Source organism: Populus nigra, chromosome 1 (genome assembly GCF_951802175.1).
Source record: "Populus nigra chromosome 1, ddPopNigr1.1, whole genome shotgun sequence".
Taxonomy (NCBI): Eukaryota; Viridiplantae; Streptophyta; class Magnoliopsida; order Malpighiales; family Salicaceae; genus Populus; species Populus nigra.
Window position 1 is genome coordinate 36,044,228 of NC_084852.1, and position 22,247 is coordinate 36,066,474.

Consider the following 22,247-nt stretch of genomic DNA (forward strand, 5'->3'; position numbering starts at 1 on the left):
TGAGTTTTCTGATTACAAAAAAGAAATTAACACAAAACACTAGATCGGCGAGCCACAAGGGAGACCAGCATGCATACACATTAACACTAAATCCCAAGTCTTAATATTAATTGCTTTCTTTGTCTCTATATATATGGTCCAGTTTTGTGTATGCTCCATCAAACACACCATCACTGCAAGTCTACAGACTCTATACCCGCCCTTCATTTCTTTCCATTTTTTTTCTACACAGTCGAATCAAAATGATCCAAGAGGATCATGGAAGCTTGACCGAAATATCAGATTCTGGCAAGCACATTTCCTTCTCCCAAAAAAACAAAAGCCTCTCTTCAGCTCTCTTTGTTTCTCTCTTGCTTGTCGCCACTATAGCTGCCGTTGTTACTCCCGTAAATTCACAGAACTCCAACAAAAATGATGCTGCTCATTCCATTATAAAGATGTCATGCAGCTCCACAAGATACCCAGAATTGTGCTACTCTGCGATTGCCAATGGCCCTGGAGCTGCCGCCAGTTTGGCAGCTATCAACGACGAAAACGATGTTCTTACAGAATCCATAAGAGCCACTCAACAAGCTATTGACACCAATACCGCCGGTATAGAGAGTTACAAAACCACCAATAAGATGAAACTCACCAATCAGCAAACTGATGCTCTCGATGCTTCCACGGACAACAATGAATTGTCTCAAAGTGATTTACAAAACGCTCTAAACAGTCTCCAGTACTATACTAACGAGATTCCTCTTAGCGATCAAGATACTGAGCCGGACATCAATACCCCACTGAGTTCTTGCATAACCTACCAAGACACGATCATGGATGGTTTCTCTCATACCGCCGCAGACAAGCAGGTGCGTAAAGATATTTCGGATGGAGTAGATAATGTTAGAAAAATGTGCATGAATACTCTGGCAATGAACATGAACATCACAGCCACTCGCGTTGCCAATGAGCTTAAAACCACAAAGAGGAATCTCAAGGAGGAAAACAGTAGAAATGAAAGTGGGTGGCCAAAGTGGTTGTCAGTAGCCAACAGGAGGTTGTTGCAGTACTCATCATCATTGACACCAGATGTGGTGGTGGCTGCTGATGGCAGCGGGAATTATTGTACAGTATCAGCTGCAGTTGCTGCTGCCCCAACGAGAAGCAGTAAGAGGTACATTATCAGAATCAAGGCAGGTGTTTACAGGGAAACTGTGCAAGTACCAGTCAATAAGACTAACTTAATGTTTCTTGGAGATGGAAGAAGGAAAACGATCATTACAGCAAGCAGGAGTGTGGTGGATGGCATCACAGCCTTCCGTTCTGCCACCGTTGGTATTTTTCGTTTTTCGATCCCTTCATTTTTCACACTGTTCCTTTTCTTTTTAAGAAAAAATGATACAAATAGAATAATTCTAGAGATATTTAGGCTCTTATACTTACATTTCTCATGAACAATGCAGCCGCAATGGGTGAAGGATTCCTGGCCAGGGACATCGCCTTCCAAAACACAGCCGGCCCGTCCAACCGCCAAGCCGTGGCGTTGCGTGTTAGTTCTGACCGCGCGGCATTCTACAAATGCAACGTGCTTGGATACCAAGACACCCTCCATGTCCACGCAAATCGTCAGTTCTTCATAAATTGTTTGATAGCAGGCACGGTCGATTTCATCTTCGGCAATTCCGCAGCTGTTTTCCAAGATTGTGATATCCATGCTCGTCGTCCCAATCCAGGCCAAAGAATCACAATAACAGCCCAAGGGAGGAGCGATCCTAATCAAAACACTGGCATTGTAATTCAGAAAAGCAGGATTCACGCCACTTCTGATCTACTGCCAGTCACGAGCAATTTCTCTGCGTATCTCGGTAGACCCTGGAAGGAGTATTCAAGGACGGTTGTCATGCAATCAACCATAAGTGATGTGATAAACCCGGCTGGGTGGCTAGAGTGGAGGGGAAAATATGCACTGAACACGTTGTATTACGGAGAGTATAATAACAGCGGGGCTGGTGCTGCAACCTCTGAAAGGGTCAACTGGAAAGGATACAAGGTGATTACTGCTGCAACTGAAGCTAAAAGCTTTACTCCTCGCAATTTCATTGCTGGTAGTACGTGGTTGAAATGCACTACCTTCCCATTCTCTTTGGATCTCTAAACGTGTCTATTTATGACGCTACGTACCATCTTAACTACCTCCGCTGCGTACTTGGATTGTCGATTGGTTGTCTTTTTATCACCTGCATGTCTTAGTTTATCATTCCCTTGTTTAAGAGTTTCGCTTCCTGTTTATGGTGTTCGTCACGTTCTCCTCCGTTTGTGGAGCTTGTCTTTTTGGTCCTAGCTTGGACTCTTAATTATGAATAATAGTGTGTGAAATCATTGAAGTTTACTTTGTTGATGCTGCTTAAATTTATAAGCATATACCTTTGCTATTATCAGTGCTTGGTTGGGTTGATATCCATTCTTCCTCTTTAAGAGATGAAAACATGTCCATCCTACAAGAGATGTGTTCATTTTCTGTGGAACCCGCCCGCTTACGATATAAATTAAGGATAAGGATTCTCCACGTAAAGACAAGAACAGAGATGATGGTTAACAATTCTGTGTTTTTTCATGGTTTTCATGCCGTGAAGAATCTAACACAAGGCCCAGCAATGATTTTCAACCACATCACCAATTGAGCTTGGCCCGTTAAGCAATGATTTTGAAGTTTTTTAAAGTACTAAAATAATATTATTTTTTAGTTTTTTAAAATTATTTTTAAAATTAATATATTAAAATTAAAATGATCTAAAACACTAAAAAAATATTAATTTAAAATAAAATAAAATAAAATATTTAAAAAAACTGTTTTTAAAACGAAAAAATAAACAAGTTCTCAGATAAAGACTATTGTGGTGCACTTTCTCATTACCATTATCATTTCTATGTACTTGAAAATCTTTTATTTACATTTGAAAGTATCATAATAGTTATTTTTTAAAAAAATATATTAAAATAATAATTTTTTTATTTTACATTACTACACTATCACAAGTGCACACATATGATACGATATTCTCATAAATAAATATTCCTCTAATTGTTCCTTTTCGAGGTAGAATTTATAAGTATTCTATAATTTCGATTAAGTTTTTAAATAAATACTAGGTCCAACATAAAAAGGTTATTTTGTGTTTTAATTAGTTTGATTCTTCATGCTTATAAAGCAAAAGGAATTAATGCAAAGAAATAAATGGGTGATGATGCAATTCTTTTCCCATGAAAAAAAACTATAATGGTCAATTAAAAAATTTATACATGAATCTAATATATATATACTAATAAATGATAACAAGTCTGTTTATTCTAACCAAAATTTAAGTTAAAGAGTTGAAATAAAAATATATATTAAAATATATAATGTCATATTATGTCAAGCTCTTCAAATTTTCTTATTTAATTATACAACAATAATATCATTTTTTATTAGAAAAGGTAATTTAAACTCCATTGAAAAAACAATTCTCATATAATCCCTTCTTTTTCTAATTAATATATTTTCTCAACAAAAAAACATAATTTTTTGGTCATAGATATTCTTAATTTAATAATAATAAAAAGAATGTGAGTAAATAAAGATATCTTATTATCATAATTATTATTAATATTTCATATATCTTGCTAATACATAATTATCTATAAAACAAAAACATACTATTATCTAAAACAATTATGCAATCTTCTCAAGAACAACTTTGGTTTTTATTGTTATCGGGAGTACATTTTTCTAGTAAAAGGGAGCAGTGATTAAAATAAAAACTTTAAAAAAATTTAAGTTAATTGAAATAAATAGAGAACAAGTATTTGTTGAAAATAAATTCAATTTTTTTATTAATATATCTCTTAATAATCTTTTCAAATCTCAAACTACTTTGGCCAACAAAATAAAAATCAAACTCCTCTCATCTCATTAAAATAAATATGTTGGCACCAACGTCATCACTAGAATTCTTTTTCAATTACTTTCTCTCCCATAAACTAAAAAAATAAGAAATAAACTTGAAAATCAAAATAAGAAATGTGAAATATATGGGCTTGACCATGCATATTCAATGCATTTTACATTATGATCCTCTTTTAATTTTGTTTTTATACAAGGATTAAACCAAAAACACTGAGGACAAACAAGACGAAAAAAACAGAAGAAAAAAAAAATACTATGAAGCACCATGTCAAAACCTCAACTTTTTTAGTCTATAGTATTAACTGTGGTGCCAGCGCTCCGCCGCAAGCATAACCTTCCATTGTGCGAATCACATGTTTCTCTGTTAGGGATGGATAAAAAAATTAAAAAATCAATTCAATTGAGATAACTAGAAAATAAATAATTGAAAAAAAAACTATACAAAAAACTGATTAAATTAATTAGAATTTTTAAAAAATCAACTGGTTCAGTTCGGTTTCAGTTTTATAAACCTAAAACAGAAAAAACTGAACCGAAGCCAAACCAGAAAAAAACCGAGTCAAACCGGAAAAAAACTGGTTTTTGTTCTAAAATAACCGAACCAAAACCGATCAGTTTGAACCAGTTTTGGTTTTTAAAAAAAACCGGTTTAATTATTTTTTTTATATAAAAACCGAATCGAACCGAAAATAATCACTCTTAGTTTTAGAATGGTTTACAAGGGAGAGAATAAAATCAACTGTGAAATGCAACACCGTATGGTAAATAAACACAGACATTGTTATCTTGCATTCAAAAAGCAAACCTAAAGCATTCTAACATTAGAGAATTCTATACGCAAAATATTAACAGAGGTCCATGTTGTTTGTCACTGTTAATAAACAAAGATTCAAATTGCCAAGGCATGCATACAGCTGATGTAAGAATTCTAAAGCTATAATGAATGTGAGTAAGTAGACAAGGATGAGCATAAGCTATGAGCGGATGCCATGGGAAACAACAATTAAGGAGCAGTCTCCTAAAAAGAAGTGCAGTTGTTGAGGATGCAGCAAGCACAGTGAGAAAGGGCAAGGAGGATGTAGCAGCAAGTTAATATTTTCAAAGCAAATTACAAGTTAATAAGCTGAAATTGGTACCAAAGCTAAGAAAAAGGGGTCACAGAAAATGGATAAAAGGTTGAAGGCGATCAAATCCTGCGAAGGAAAAGGCAAAAGAGCTGATAACCATTCAAGTAAAATATGAACAGAACATATAAAATTGATGCAGAGCGACATGAGCAGCTGATAAAGAAGTAGCTACGAAGGAAAATGAAATAATAATAAACAAAAATAAATAAATGGAAAAACATATAGTTAAACATAGCCTTATTGGCTGTGTCACCATGGCAGGATGGATGCACAAAATTAGATTTTTAGGCATTTTACTCCAGTGTTGCATTCATTCTGGGACAGCCAACCATTAACCTCGTGATCATGATGTGATCATGAGCCTTAGCTTAAAGAAGTCTTCTACTGACCTGAGACAATGACAAAGTTGTGAAGTCCTTTGAATCTTAAAGAATCGACTTAACATGCATATCCACTGAATCACCATCGAAAAGCAGCCAAAACCAGCCATTAGTTTTTATAAACTAAAAAGCCAATAAATCCATAAATGCCATGCAGTTTATAAACTGAAAACGTAGCAAATGCACGAACGAAACGATCAGCAGGCAGCAACAACCCAAATATATATAGCTCGGAGAGGCTATAACCCATGCACAAACAAACAACCATATCCTCCTTCCCCTATGACGACCAAGACGCTACAGATGAGACCAACATATCAACCTAGCATCCCATCCACTAAAAGCAGCAATTGAAGATGGATGCCAAGGTAGTCCCTGCCAAAAAAAAGTTTAAAGATAAAGGGTGTGTTTGTTTCCGGAAAGTGGTTTTCATGAAACCACTTTTCAAACTTTCTTGTGTTTGTTTGTCATTAGAAAAGTTGGTCAACGGATATTATAGAATGTATAGCATGTATATCTCTAAATAGGAAATTAATGTAGGATTATTCCAATGTTGTAATCCTTACGGTTACTGCTGTATTCTGCCCTACATATATAAATACGAAAGGTTGGTTAAAGCCAACCTAAGTCATTCTGTTATTCTCAATTTGGTATCAGAGTCCTAAATAAACTAAAACACCTCTTCTCCTCTCTGCAATGGATCCTTCCCGGCCGGCAACCATCTCTTCCTCTACAGTAGCATCGGTTGTGCCATCCTGCTCTCCTGCCGCAGCACCACCTTCTTCTTTAGCTTCAGTTCTGTAGTGGCCACAACTTACAGATATTGGCCATGCTCTCTTCAACCCAATAATGCTCCTCTGCTGTCGTCCCCTTCTGCTGAAGTCGCTGCAGCTTCTTCCATGGCAATTGTGTCCCTCTCCCACACTCATCAGGACATCTATCTGAAACTGACAAACACCAATTATCTGTATTGGCAAATGCAGATGAAGCCATATCTTTTAGGCCAGGAAGTTTTCAGCTTTGTTGATGGTTCAAACTCCTGCCCTTCTCCACATATTCTTGTTGTCGATGGTGTCTCTCTTCACGTATCTTAACATTTTCTTCGTTGAAAACAACATGACCAACTCTATCTAGGTGCCCTACTCTCTTTGCTATCCATGGAAGTTCTTCACCTTGTTGTTGATTGTCCAACCTGTTGTAACCTAATTTTGGATCCACCAAGATTTTCTCGAATGTTATTTTATTTCTATTATTATTTATAAAAATCCAAAAAAATTAAGAAAAAAGTTTAAAAATTCAAAAATATACTTTTCTCGAGTCAACCGCATCTTTCCATCAAAACCGAGTCCACCGCGTCAATACGGGTCAAACCATGTCAACCAGGGTAAAAAATGATTTTCGGGCCGTTTCGGGTCAAAACCGTCATTTTCGGTCCAAACCGAGTCCACCGGGTCAATACGGGTCAAACCATGTCAACCAGGGTAAAAAATGAGTTTCGGGCCGTTTCGGGTCAAAACCGTCATTTTTGACCAAAACCGAGTCTACCAAGTCAATACGGGTCAAACCATGTCGACCATGGTAAAAAATGAGTTTCAGGCTGTTTCGGGTCAAAACCGTCATTTTCGGTCAAAACCGAGTCCATCGAGTCAATACGGGTCAAACCATGTCGACCAGGGTAAAAAATAAGTGTCAGGTCGTTTTGGGTCAAAACCGTCATATTCGGTCAAAACCGAGTCCACCGAGTCCATACGGGTCCAACCATGTCGACCGGGGTAAAAAATGAGTTTCCGGTTATTTTGGGTCAAAACTATTATTTTCGGTCATTAAAATTGATTTTTAGCGGTTGAAACGAGATTTTTCTAATACTGATTTGTTTATTATTATATATAATAAAACAAAATTAATAATACAAATTTGTTATATTAGGCAGGGCAGTTACACTAATTGTAGGCGGAGTAGTTGTGCGTATACAATTTTTCTTAAAGCAGATCCATGTTGTCTCCTGTCATTGACTATAAATAGCCAGTGATAGTTCGCCAGAAAGGAGGGGGAAGGAAAGAAAAAAAAAAAGAAAAGAAAGAAAGAAAAAAAATCTTTACTATTCACGTTTTTTCACTATTTCTTCATGCGAGTAGGATATTGATTTTCAAAAAAAACAATTTGAAAAATACCAAATATATCTTAACCGTTAGATCTATAGTGTTTAGATCTGAACCGTTGATTTAATAGGGTACAATAGGGCTTACCACACCCAATTAAAACCCAAATCAATCTCAGCCCTTAAAACAATTCTCCCTTAGATCCGGTGGCGCCACGTCACTCGGTGTACCGAGCTTTCGGTGCACCGCGCCACACCAGATCAAGGCTCCTCTCATCCGGACCGTCCGATCAACTTGCAGATCCATCCAATCGCAGCCGCAGGATCAGTTCAACGACGATCCAACGGTTCACAGCCTTCAGATGCACCGGTGAACCATGCGCGCGTTCACACCATAGCACAGCTCAGAGTCTCTCTCTCCTCTCGCCGGCGACTCTCTCTCTCTCCCCCGATCTCCCATCTCCGGCCGTCTCCAGCCTCCGCACCACCACATAAAGGTTTCTCCCCTGATGTAAAGAAAAACCCCGGTGGTTTTCATTGATTTCGCCGCCTCATTTGGCCGGAAAAGGGCCGCGATTGTCGGCGGCCACCGAAGCTTCAAGTCGTCGATTCTCCTTCGTCAGCCATCAACGGCCGACGATACCACCTCCATCAGAATCCTCGTTCTCAGATCTACCAGGATCGACCGTCGGTTGGACAGAAATCTCGCCGCCGCCCACAGTAACCGCGCGTGTGCCACACGCGCCGCCAGTGGCATTTTCGTAATTTTTCGAGAAATCCGAGTGTATTTCAGTCTTTTACCTATACATTGACACTCAGGTAATTTTTTGGGTTTCAACTGGTATTTTTGATATTTTTTATATATAAATGCTTGTAAATTTTCTTGCATGTTGTAAAAAAATACAAAAACCAAAGTTGACAAGTCTCCTAATTTTTAGGGACTGATGTCATTTTTAACGCGTCTCCTATTTTTAGGGACCGACGTTAACCATTTTAAAAAAAAAACAAGTTACCAATAAACCCAAAATATAATGGATTATATCCATTATTTCTTTTGGTAATCCAGACGTAATTCTCCTTTTTAGGGACAAGCGTCAATATTTTAGACGAGTCTCCTAATTTTTAGGGACTGATGTCATTTTTAATGTCTCCTATTTTTAGGGACCGACATTAATCATTAAAAAAATTTACAAATCAGCCCAAAATATAATCGCATTTGAATCAAATAGAAAACACACAAGTAAGGGTAACCTTTCTATTGAAAGGATGTTTTAAGGGTGGTGTCTAACTTCCCTTAATCGTACCCGAATCTCTGGGACCAGTGTCTAATTTGGGATTTCTAGTTCCCTCAAATTACTAGATGGCGACTCCAATAAAATCTTTATTTCCCCCAATCGAGAAAAAAACCCCTTTTTGTTAAATAAACAAAAAAAGCGGGAGCCGTCGCCCGACGTCGTGTATCGACACAACCTTACGTTCTGTCTGGCATACACTTGAGCAAGCTCTAGCTTCTACATCCAATTCTCGTATTATGCAACTTCATGGCTCTCTTCAAGACCTTCGACAAGGTGATGATTCAGTAATTCAATTTTTGAAAAAATCTAAGGCTTTATTTGATGAGCTAGCAGCTGTTGACCGGCCTATTTCGCTAGCCGATTTCAATCAATATGTGTTTCGTGGCCTTCGCGAAGATTTTAAAGACTTAGTGACAAGTCTTATTCCAAAGGCAGATCCTCTACCGTATGCAGATTTGTTTAGCCATCTACTAACTCATGAATTTATTCATAAATCCTCCCATTTATCTATGGGGTCTGCTGCAATTTATGCACCCTTGTTGCCCACGCTAAACATCCCTCCTTCAACACTCCTTTCTCACCGGCAGCTTGCTGCTCAGTTTGGACGCAATAGGGGTCATTCTCATGGCAACTAGCGTCCTCAACAGTTCCATCACAGAGGGTCTCGCACTTCTGGTTCGAGGCCTGACTTTTGTAGCTTCCATAGCACTCCCAGCAACGACAACAGACACAGCAACTGGCGAGGAAATTGGCAGCGCAGTAAAGGATCCAATTCCTGCTGCCAGTTATGTCAAGCCTTCGGACATACTGCTCCTCAGTGCTCCCAACTTCAGCAACATGGTTATGGACAGTAGCATAGTGTTAATCTGGCACTGCATAATCCTGCAGGTACTGCTGAATGGTTTCCAGACACCGGTGCAAATCAACACATCACACTTGACCTTGCAACCTTGACTGCTTCAGAACCATACAATGGTAATGATAATTTGCATGTTGGTGATGGTAAAGGACTTCCCATATCTCATATTGGCCATACAAAACTATATACCCCACATCGTTCGTTCACTTTATCTAATGTCCTGCATGTTCTTGCAATCACGAAACCCCTGCTTTCTGTTCAGAAATTTTGTCTCGATAATAATATTTATTTTGAATTTCACCATTTTCTATTTTATGTCAAGAATTTCAACACCAAAAAAGTACTCCTCTCAGGACAGAGTAAAGATGGTCTCTATACTTTGTCGAAGTTCAGGTCTTCCATCCCGTCAGTTCCTCAAGCCTATTGGTCTCCCTGCATCTTTGCTTCTGCTGATTTGTGGCATCGTCGCCTAGGTCATCCTACCTCTCGTATTTTTCAATTTTTAGTCTTGAAAAATAAGATCATTTGTAACAACAAACATCTTAATTTTCAATGTCAAAGTTGTCCCTTAGGGAAATCATCGTGTTTGTCTTTAAGACCTACTGGTCACAAAACTTCTGCTCCGCTTGAATTAATTTTTAGTGATGTGTGGGGTCCTGCTCCCCTTTTTTGTTATCTTTGTTGATGCGCACACAAAATATATATGGTATTATCCACTTGTTGCAAAATCTGATGTTTATTCTGTTTTTCATCAATTTCAAACTCTTGTCAAACGTCAGTTTTCATTAAAAATAAAATCTGTTCAAACTAATTGGGGCGGTGAATATCACAAACTCTCCACTTTCTTTCAGACTATTGGTATTCATCACCGTCTGATATGTCCTCATACTCATGAACAAAATAGAACAGTAGAAAGACGCCATAGGCATATTGTGGAAACTGGCCTTACTCTTCTAGGCGAATGTAAAGCTCCATTTTGTTTTTGGAATTATGCTTTTGACACTTCAGTTTATCTCATTAATCTCATGCCTACTCTTGTTCTTGATAATCGATCTCCATTTGATTGTTTGTTTCAACGGTCTCCTGATTATCATTTTTTACGTACTTTTAGATGTCTCTATTTTCCTTTTTTGTGTCCTTATAATAATCATAAATTGGATTTTCAGTCTTCCCCATGTGTGTTTTTTGGCTACAATTCCTCTCACCTTAGTTATCAATGTTTTGACATTGAATTTCATCGCATGTATATCTCTCGTCATGTCCGTTTTCATAAACATGTTTTTCCGTTTGATAAATCTGAACAGATTGCAAAGGTCTCGACTCAAACCCACACCCTATCTCCTGTTACCATCCTCCCAAATTTAACCCACTCCCCATTGTTCACCGATCATACCACCCCCCATCTCGCCTCTGCCTCTGCCCTGCCTTCACCTCCTACCCAAACACCACAGCCTTCACCTTTCCTTTGCCGCTCACCACATGCATCTTTATCTCACCATGCTATTGCAGGTACAGGTTGCAGATCGGTTTTCCCTGCTCTTTAGCACGATGTCTTTGCTAGTGCTAGGGCACCCTCTAGTTCTTCCTCTGCCTCTCTTTATTCTGCTAGTCACCCAGTTTCTGCAGACTCTGTCTCTGTTGCCAGCCCGGTTGTTGCTGCCAGCCCTCTACTTGCGACAGCTTTTTCCCTGACTTCTTCCTCTAGTCTAAATCTTGTGGTTGATCTCTCCGCTTATCCACTGCATCAGAACACCTTTGTGACGCCTACCTCTCCTGCATCACCACCGTTGCTCAGATGCCACCCTATGGTCCTTAGATCGCTGCAGCCCAAAACCGCAAATATGGTGTCCTCTACTGCAGCTGATACAGCTGCCACCCAGGTATTGCTCTCTCCTTCCTCTGAACCTGTTGCCTTTTCTGATGCAGATAAATATGTTGTTTGGCATGATGCTATGTGTGATGAGATCAAGGCTTTGCGATCCAATCACACTTAGTCCCTAGTGCCCTTTCATCCTTCGATGAATGTTGTGGGCAGTCGATGGGTATATCACATTAAACATCGTATTAATGGCAGCATTGAACGTTATAAAGCCCGTCTAGTTGCTAGAGGCTTTACTCAACAGGAAGGCATTGATTATTCTGAAACTTTCAACCCAGTTATTAAACAGGCCACCGTCATATTAGTCTTTTCCATTGCAGTTTCCCATCATTGAAAGATTCATCAGCTTGATATTCATAATGTCTTTCTCAATGGTGTTCTTGCTGAAGAGGTCTACATTAAACAACCTCCAGGTTTTGTTGACCCTACTCTTCCATCTCATGTATGTAGATTGCACAAGTCATTATATGGTTTAAAACAAGCATCAAGGGTATGGTACACTTGTCTGAGTGATTTTTTACTCTCTATTGGTTTTCGTGCCTCCAAGGTTGACACCTCCCTATTTATCTTATTTGATGGTACTAATATCTTTTATCCCCTGATCTATGTTGATGATATTCTGCTTACGGGCAGCAACTCTGCCATGCTTCATCGCCTAATCCAGTTACTAAGCTCTAAATTCAAGCTTCGTGACTTAGGTGATGTTCACTACTTTTTGGGTATTGAGGTTCAGTCTACAGGTATGGGTCTGATGTTGCGCCAACACAAATATATTCTTAACATCCTCACTCGGGCTGGTATGACTTCTTGCAAACCCGTTGATACTTCAGTCTCTCCTTCCAAACTTGTTATACATCCGGATCATCCATTCTCTGATCCCACATAATTTCGTCAAATTATGGGTGCTCTTTAGTATCTTATATTCACTCGTCCAAATATTTGTTTTGTTGTTAACAGAGTCTGTCAGTACATGCATGCTCCTACAAATTCTTATTGGGCTGCTGTTAAACGCATACTCTGCTACCTCCAAGGAACGGCATCTTATGGTTTTCATATCACTTGAGGTACTTCTTTTGCTCTTCATGGTTTTCCAAATACCGATTGGGCTGGTAGTATTGATGATCGCAAGTCTATGAGTGGCTATCTTGTTTTCTTTAGTCAGACACCAATTTCATGGAAATCCGGTAAGCAACGTACAGTTGCCCACTCCTCCACTGAGGCTGAGTATAAAGCCTTAGCAGATGGTACTGCTGAGGTCATCTAGCTTCAATATTTGTTAACAGATCTCTGCTCCTACCATTTGGTTTGATAATCTTGGCGCAACCTATCTCTTGGCGAATCTTATCTTTCATGCTCGTACTAAGCATGTTGAGGTAGATTATCATCTTGTCCGCGACTGGGTTGCGAAGAAGGAAATTCAAATTCGCTTTATCCCTTCTAGTGATCAACTTGCTGATGTCTTCACCAAACCACTTTCCGTTGCGTCCTTTACTGCTTTCAGGTTCAAGCTTCGGGTCGATCCTCCACCCTCAGCTTGAGGGGGTATATTATAGAATGTATAACATGTATATCTCTGAATTGGAAATTAAAGTAGGATTATTCCAATGTTGTAATCCCTACGGTTACTGCTGTATTCTGCCCTACATATATAAATAGGAAAGGTTGGCTAAGGCCAACCTAAGTCATTCTGTTATTCTCAATTATGGAAAACATTTTTCAGTCTAAGAAAAATTGGTTTGGTTTTCAAGAAAGAGTTTTTCTTTTGGCTTCGTTTGTTTATAGGAAAGTAGTTTCTTTTTGAAAAGTGGTTTCCTTGGAAAGTGAATTTTGGGAAAGTAAATTATTTTCTGATATTTGGTAATGTCTAAGGAAAATTTGGCTTGGTTTTCAGGAAAATATTTTCCAACTTATTTTCCATGATACTACTGAATATCGGAAAATAAGTTGGAAAATATTTTCCAGTATTTGGTTATGTTATGGAAAATAAGTTGGAAAATAGCTTATTAATGTTTTTTTTTTAATTTATTAAAATAATAAGGAACAAATCTTATAAATTTAAAGATTAAATAAGAATGAAATTGAAAAAAAATCTAATTTCATAAATTATCTCAAATAAAATAAATAATAAAAAAAATAATAGAGATCAAATCTAACAGATAAAAAAAATTGAAAGATGATGAAATTAAAATAATTATAATTATAATTTTATAACCAAACACTGGAAAGTATTTTCTAACTTATTTTTCATTTCACTATCAAACATAAAAAAAATAATTTATTTTTTAAGAATTTATTTTAAAAAATTCACTTTTCAAAAAAAATACTTTCTAACAAACAAAGAAACAAATTAAGCACCCCACAACACAAAACAACCGAACCTTCTTTGCTAAAAGAAAAGGCAAAAAAATAGAAAAGCCAATAGACCATCCCACAAACCAACAACATCCGAAACCCAATGAATTTAAAATTCAACAAACACCACGAACCCAATCACCCACACCACAAACATCTCAATCACAAACAGAAGCAGCTGACATGAAATTGCCTGGAAAAGAGCACAAGAAACAGGCAGTCAGAGACCGGCTAAATGAGCAAAAGAGAAGGGGACTTACCTGGCGGAGCCCAGCTAACAGAGAAGAGAGAGCAGCAACCGAACGATCCACCAATGAAGCAATCGACAAGTCTCCCCGAAGAAATCCCATTACACCAATGAACAGAAGAAACATACAAAGGACAATACAAGTAGATTAATGCACAATCATTCCATATCCATTGAACAATAGAAGGCAATGCCCACTTGACCCAGCCAATCGGCTAAGTTCCGCGCCAAGAGACAGCAATAAACGGCCAAGCAGCCCACCAGCGAGGCTCACCCAAGCTGTCACAGCCAAGACCCAAGACCAGTCTTCGATTAAAAAAAAAATTGAATCAACCGCAGCCAGCATTAGCCAACAAAAGTGATAAATCTTGTGAGAAATCGCAGGCAAACAACGATATGCACTGCTTAAATCAACAGTGCATCACCTCAGAAGTCACAGTGTATATCTGAGTTCTTTTAATTTTTTTATAATAACTGTAATTATAATTCATAATAATCATATCTTCTTCGATGTTTCATTCACTAGCCTTCTTGCTTAGGACCAGCTAAGTTTCTTTCTGACCTTACATAAATTATAAAAATAATTCAATTCTCAATTAGTTGTATGACAGTATCATGTCTCAGAAAGATATGTTGAACTCTACTATTACATAATTGATCCATGATTGACTGACAATCACCACACATAATCATATATTTTCTTAATCATATAAAATAATCAATGATCTCGAGAGAGATTGTTGAATAGGTTATGGAATCTCGACTATCAATCTTTGTGAGTCAGACATTTCTCATCACTTGTTTGATTTCGGAGGCTTAGAAAACACAACATGTGAAAACACGTGCTCACTGGCCACACAAGACACCCGATCAACACTGCTAGAAGTACATGCAACATGGTTGCGCCACGAAGACAATACATATAGTTTACAAACCAAGAGAGAATGGGAAGGAGGTAGACCCCAACCAGCTACTGCCAGCAATGAAATTTCCAGGGGCGAACGCTTGAGCCTCAGTTGCACTTGTAATCACTTTGTATCCTTCCCATGTGACCCTACTGGAGGTCCCAGCACCAGCCCCAGAATTCTGATACTCTGCATAAAACAATGTGCTCAGTGCAAAGGTGCCACTCCACTCGTGCCACCCGGCTGGTTGTATCACATCAGTTATGGATGATTGCATGATGACAGTCCTTGAATACTCCTTCCAGGGCCTCCCAAGATACGTTGGGAAACTGCTCTGAACAGGTAGCAAGTCAGAAGTGGCACCAATCCTACTCTTTTGAATCACAATGCCAGTGTTCTGATTAGGGTCAGTCCTGCCTTGGGCTGTTACCATGTTCTTTTGGCCTGAATCGGGGCGTCGAGCATGGATGTCACAGTCCTGGAAAACAGCAGCAGCATTGCCAAAAATGAAATCAACGGTGCCTGCTATGAAGCAATTTATGAAAAACTGACGGTTTGAGTGGGCATAGAGGGTGTCTTGGTAGGCTAGCATGTCACATTCGTAAAATGCTGAGAGGTCAGACCCGACCCTCAGCGCCACGGCTTGGTGCTTAGAGGGACCAGCTGTGTTTTCGAAAGTTACGCCCCTGGCTAGGAACCCTTGACCTACCGCAGCTGCAATGTTAAGGAAAACAGTTAAAGTAATTAATGTTTTAACTACTAATCTTTGTTACCAAACAATCAACAAGGTCCTAACCTAAAATCCGCTACGTTTTCAACTAAATAAATTAATAAATACTAAATAAAATAAAGGCAGATACCAGTCCACTAGTTATATTAGCTGGGGCACAAAACTAGTTATGGGGTATTCAATTTCAAACCTCATCATCTAACAAGACCCCCTCTAATTGATGTCCAGCGCTATTGATATATCTACTCTTTTGGCATTACATATCTAGTAGAATGAATGGAGAAAGAAGGCATCCAAATCTAATTATTTTTGTCAAAAAATGATATCCATGCCCGGCAAGAATAAATATAGCCATGATAGGAGTAGCTTGTTATCATGCTGATGGTTATATTTCAAATTTTCAATATGTTTTTTTTTTTGCTTGAAATTATATTAAAAATATATTTTTTATTTTTTACGATCTAAAAATATCAAACAAATAATATAAAAAACAAACGGTTCCAATAAAAGCATGAAATTCAGCGTGGAATGAGTTTCTATATACATCAAAAGATGTTTTAAAAATAAAAACGCAGGTAAAAACATAAGATTTCATTTGTTTTTGCATTTTAAAAATGCTACTGAAAAAATTTAAATTTTTTTTTTGTTTTAAATTAATTTTTTTATGATTTTAGATTTTTTTTAATGGGTTAATGTTAAAAATAATTTTTTTAAAAAAATCATTATTTAAATATATTTTCAAACAAAAAAAACACACTAAATTTAAACAGACACCAAATGACATGCTAGAAGAGGTCTATAAACTTCATTTTCAAATTGAATGAACTTAAGTGGTCGAAGCATAATCATCTCTTTCTCCAGCAGAAATTCACATTTCTAATTGTCAAGAAGAATGACCAAAATTCATGTGTTATGGGACTTTAGATGCGCGCACACAGAGTAAGCAAGGAGATGACTTGTGACCTGAGACAATTGCCGGTTAGCCATCCTCTTCCTCCACAGCCCATAAACATACAAAATGTGTCGGATATATAAGAGTTAATTAATAATTTCCAGCGAGTCGTAATTGAAGGAAACAAGCAACAACATGGGGAAGCATCGAAGAAGCCTCGCGCAAGCATCTAATGGCAGGAAAAAAGGAGGAAAAGTCCAAGAGGACAATGAGCTAGCTAGCTTCCTTGCCACTAGAAAATGCCCAAGCTGTCCAGCACTTCCTCCATAAACAAAGATCACAGAAAATGGCACCTGAGCTTACAATTAATTTGGAGTTTGTTTTTTACACATATCTATGCTCGGTTCGTAACGACTACTTTTCAAACTTTAACACTGTTCCAATTGCTTACAAGATCGAAAGAAGACAGAAGGAAAACCATGGTAACGCGCGGAGAGGAAGACTCGATTGTTTCTATGTTTTAAAATTGATTTTTTTTATTTCTAGTTATTTTTAAAAAATATTTTCAGACATCCCGAAAAGATGAGCAGGATAGTGGGCAAACAACTGGGATAAAACATGTTCTTTCGGGTCACGGGAATAGATCCTCCCTATCATATCATATCCTCATCGGTGCATAAAGGTTATTTCCTGGGGTCACCCTCAAGATTCGATCGAGCTACAATGATAATAATGTTCCGAGCAAAAGGATTTGCTATAATGTTAAGAATATCACTTCTTGTTTTTTTTTTCCTTTGATAAAACATTGATTTGAACTCGGAAAAGGGGGCATTATTGCCGGGTTGCTATAATGTTGCTAACATTAAGTTGACCTATATGATATTTCGGTTCAAATTAAATTTGAACAAATTAAACAGGCAACACAAAATTCCAGGTTATCCCCTCTATATATACGCAGCAATTTCTTATGTATGCTGTATAGGCATTGGTGGAGAATGTGCAGGGAAGCTGTTTTTTAAATTGTTTTTGTTTAAAAATATATTAAAATAATTATTTTTTTATTTTTTAAAATCTACTTCTAACATAAACAAATAAAACTGATTAAAAAAATTAAAAAAAAACATTTAAGATCTTTTGAAAGATGGTGGGACCACATGACTTATGTAGCTAATGCATCGCTGGATTGGAACTATCTCCAGTTGTTTTCATGACGGGGCAGAAGACAGAAAAGCACATGCAGGTTTTGACACGCCAGCCATTTGGTTAAGAGCTTCCCTAATTGGCGTGTATGATTTTCAAAAATCTTAGAAGATTTTTGGGACATGTCTCGTCGGTCGGAGCATTTGCCGAAGAAAAATCTATTAAAATGGCTGTTTTTCAAAAGGGCAGCTTAGGAAATAATAGTGAAGTTGGGATTTCATGCAATTGATTTGACAGGAGGAGAAAACCTTGCGGAATTTTATTTTGAAAACGGATGATGGGCATGTCCTCTCTTGTACGTCACGAGATGTTTGAAATTGTAATGTTTTTTTTTTTTAATAACATAGTTTTATCTGCGATTTATTTAGATAGTATATTTTTAACCTATGGTTTTTTTAAATACCGCAAATGTCAACTGTAGCTTTTTGAATGGCTATGCAGTTTTATCTACGGATTTATTTTAAAGAAAAAAAAGAAAAACTATGCCATTATTTGCACAGGCGTGTTCTTTCCCTAACTTTAGCAACAATGGAACCCACCTTCAACTACTAAATGTCAATAATTATTCCGTGATCCCACACGTTTAATGGAAAAAAGATATAGAGGAAGGGACTCGTTACTGTCGTAATTGAAAACAGAAAAATAGAACAAGATGCTAAAGGAAAGGGTCAAGATGGACTTACCAACCGTGGCAGACTTGAAGGTTGTGCTGCCATCAACCACATTCCTACTTGCTGTAATGATGGTTGTTTTTCTTCCATCTCCTAAGAACATTACGTTATGCTTATCCTTTGGTACTTCCACATTTTCCCTGTAAACTCCGGCCTTGATTTGAATTACGTACCTCGTGCTGCTTTTCTTTGGTGCAGCAGCTACTGCTTCTGATACTGTCTTGTAATCCCCACTTCCGTCGGCTGCCACCACCACATTTGGAGTCACGGATGATGACTGCAGCAGCCTCCTGTCTGCTACTGACATCCACTCCGGCCACACTCTTTCATTACCTTCCTTTTCCTCCTTGAGCTTCCTGTTTGTGTTCTGGAGCTCGTTGGCAATGTCCGTGTCTGTCATGTTCTTGATCATTGCCAGTGCATTACTGCACATTTTTTCAACGTGGGTTTGACCCTTCAATAAAGCTTTTCGCACCTTTTTATCTGCTCCATCGTGAGAGAAACCATCCAAGCATGTTTCTTGGTTGGTTATGGCAGAGCTCAACAGGGTTTTGAGGTTGTCAGCTTGTTCTTTGAGCGATTTCTTGTTGGGGTACCCATTGATATCCACCTGAGCCTCGTGCAACTCATCAAGAGTCTCGTCTATAGTCTCCAAACAATCATGGAGGGCAGTCTTTTCTCTTTTGGTGAGTTTGGTTTTGGCTATGAGCTTCTCTACAGTGAAATAATTTTGTTGAACAGTCTTGGTGGTGAGGTTTATGGAAAGTTCGATAACATCTTTTAGGCTAGCTAAATTGCTAGTGACTCCAGGGACAGTGGCAATAGCTGAGAAGCACAATTCAGGATAAAGAGTGGAGCTGCAGGCGGATTTGAGGATGGCATGAGCGCCTTCATTCTTGCCGTTCTTGTGTGAATTTACACCGGTGACAACGGCGGCTATTGTGGCAACTAGAAAAAAAGCAGCAAAACTGGCTAAGACGAGTCTCTTGTTTTTCTTTAAGATGGAAATGTGATTGCCAGAATCTGATACTCCAGTCAAGCCATGCTTGTCTTGGGCCATTTTGGAGAAGAAAAGGAATGAGAGAGATGGTTATGGACCTCTAGGAGGCTGTGTAGGCACAATTTTATAGTGGAACAAAGCGTGTGATGGGGAGGAGGGGGGATGTCAACTAATCAGAGAGATGGTTAGTGAGGAGAAGTGGTGGCTTTGTTGGTTGACAAGGACAGCTACGAGAATTATTTGAGTTTTTTTTTTTCTATTAATTTTGATTTCGAGAGTGGTGTTTAGTTTTTAAAATATCTTTTTATTTTGAAATTGTTTAAAATAATATTTTTTTATTTTTTAAAAATTTATTTTAAATATAAAAACAATTGAAAAACATTCAAAAATTTATTTAAAATAAAAAAAATTATTTTTTTAAAATACGGCAGCACCGTGTAACCTGAATGGAATTATAAGGCCCGCTTGAGTTGGGATCGTCTCCTTTTCTGTTTTTTCTTTTTTTTTTTCTTTTAATTTTTCATGATTCATACATTATTTTAAAGTACTGTTTCTTCTCTCTCCTTTTTGAATTTGTTTATATATATATATATATATATATATATATATATATATATGTCCTATAAACTCTAAGTATTTTAGACCCTCTGGCCACTTGCCCGTTACAACTTGGAGCAATACGCTGTCAGATTATTCCCTGAACAGGACTGTGGGATCAGGAATGTCTACCGTCTTCATTAACTACAACTCGGTCCCCGATCTATCTACTCATAGCATATCAATCCTTATCTTCAGGATCTTGTTAATCTCTTCATATAACCTTTTGTTTTAGTTGAGAAATTTAATTCCATTCCATGTTTTCCAGTCATTGTTTTTAATTTAATGTGATAGAAATTCACACGGGGATGAACTGGTAAAATAGGGAAAGTTTAGGAAGAAATTAGTAAGGTTTTAAAGGTTAGGGACCAGGAGGATTTATGTTTAAGAGACATAATTAATTAAAAAATGTGCTTGACTGTGAAGAAAAACTATATTATATAAACAATGCAGACCCTTCGAATTTTAATTTTTAGGCAGGGACAGAAAAACAGCTCTCGTGTGGCAACCTGTATAAGCACGTGTAAATATAATATTGTAGGGCTTTTTTGTTTTTTTTTTTTTTTTTTTTACGGCAATATTGTGAAGAGGAGCATACCTCGGCCCATCAGTCCCCTCCCGCACTTTTTTTACTTTTTCCTTTTGAATAATTGTTTCATGCAGATGGAGCGTCGCGATGTTCATATATTTGGCAATTGTTATATAAAAGAGGACCTATTGGCAAAAAAAAATAACCAGAGGGTACATTGTATAATTGGGGTCCTTTCTTCTTTAGAACTTTACTATTTATTTATTTTTTTGTCACGTTGCCATGTTCGGGTCACATCATCTTTTTACAACCTTGTTGTGAAATATATAAGAATACTAGGAAAATAAAAGTTTGATGTATAGTAAACAAAGAATTTTTAAAATATTAAGATTGTGACACACTATATAATACTTTAAAAAAAATATTGAGATGCTAACACATTAAATTAACTAAAATTAACCTCATTTAACCCGCAAAACTCTTGATACGAGGCATGAGCTTGTGACAACACAATGAAATATATATCAAAACAAATTAGGAACACGATTCAAATTCAACCAGATATTACAAGTCTGGAATCATTCAATTAAAAAAATCAAAAGAAATGGCCCAAAAAAATCAAAAGAAATGGCCCAAACAGATCTAGAAAGGTGGCTCACGCCATGACATGACTCAGGCCGATGATTTTAAAGAAGAAAAAAAATTTAAGACTTGGGTAATTGACATGCCTTGATTTATTAAGTCGTGTTAATTTAATTACATGACTACAAAATAACAATGAATGGCAAATAAAAAGACACAAGGTAAACCATGTCATTTTCAAGATTAGTGAAAATTTATATAGAAAAAAAAACAAAAGGGAGCTCAATCTCCAAATAAATCAAATAATAAATGGTAAAATTAAAAAATATAAATTAAAAAAAAAAACAAAAGATCTTTTACCTCACACTACAGTACAAGTTAGATAAATGTTAAAATAAATGGAAATGATGACATGCAATATACTTTTAAAAATAAATATTGAGAAATTAATTTAATTTAATTAAAAAAATATTTAAAAAGAAGCTAAACCTAATAGAGAAAAAAGTATATAAAAAGACTCGAAATAACCTCGATCATTTTTAAAGTAGTGAAAAATCCTATACAACAAAAAAAAATATGAATCTAATATCCAATTAAATTAAATATCAAATTATAAAACTACAAAACATGAGTTTTAAAAAAGGAAAAAACAACAAATGAATTAGGGCAAATCTCATAAATTTAAGTTAATCTCTTAAATTTACAACTCGTTAAATCCTAGATCTAGGGTCAATAAAAAAGCTCAATTTAATATTGAATGGTGAAATAAAAAAAATTAAAAACTTGCCAAGGTTAAAAAAATAACAATTAAAAAAATGAGGATAAAATCTTATATGTAAACCTAATGAAAAAAAATGAAATTATATATAAAAAAAAACAATCAATTATAAAAACTTTACAAAATAAGATAAATAGCAATAAAAAAGTGAAGGCCAAATCCAAAATGAAAAAAAAAAGAATTGATGGAGAATGAAAT

The 22,247-nt window shown here is 36.8% G+C and overlaps 2 protein-coding genes across 2 annotated transcripts; one reads left to right on the forward strand and one right to left on the reverse strand.

Moving 5' to 3' along the window:
* Positions 1-142: 142 nt before the first annotated feature.
* LOC133676029 (pectinesterase-like) lies at positions 143-2,371 on the forward strand. The gene is made up of 2 exons (XM_062097604.1): positions 143-1,317; positions 1,446-2,371. The coding sequence occupies exons 1-2, from the start codon at positions 243-245 to the stop codon at positions 2,135-2,137; spliced, it is 1,767 nt and encodes a 588-aa protein (XP_061953588.1). The 5' UTR covers positions 143-242; the 3' UTR covers positions 2,138-2,371.
* Positions 2,372-14,830: 12,459 nt separating this feature from the next.
* On the reverse strand, positions 14,831-19,721 carry LOC133673066 (pectinesterase-like). Its single transcript, XM_062093692.1, has 2 exons — positions 18,576-19,721; positions 14,831-15,784 (listed from the first exon to the last, which is right to left on the reverse strand). Exons 1-2 carry the CDS (start codon positions 19,621-19,623, stop codon positions 15,093-15,095), a joined length of 1,740 nt encoding a protein of 579 aa, XP_061949676.1. The 5' UTR covers positions 19,624-19,721; the 3' UTR covers positions 14,831-15,092.
* Between the last annotated feature and the right edge of the window lie 2,526 nt (positions 19,722-22,247).

What these genes read in the sequence shown, in the direction of transcription:
- LOC133676029 (XM_062097604.1), top strand. Translation starts at nt 243, where the DNA reads ATGATCCAAGAGGATCATGGAAGCTTGACCGAAATATCAGATTCTGGC. An exon ending in CTTCCGTTCTGCCACCGTTG is followed by an intron (nt 1,318 to 1,445) that starts GTATTTTTCGTT and finishes TGAACAATGCAG; the next exon opens with CCGCAATGGGTGAAGGATTC.
- LOC133673066 (XM_062093692.1), bottom strand. Translation starts at nt 19,623, where the DNA reads ATGGCCCAAGACAAGCATGGCTTGACTGGAGTATCAGATTCTGGCAAT. An exon ending in CTTCAAGTCTGCCACGGTTG is followed by an intron (nt 15,785 to 18,575) that starts GTAAGTCCATCT and finishes TTAACATTGCAG; the next exon opens with CTGCGGTAGGTCAAGGGTTC.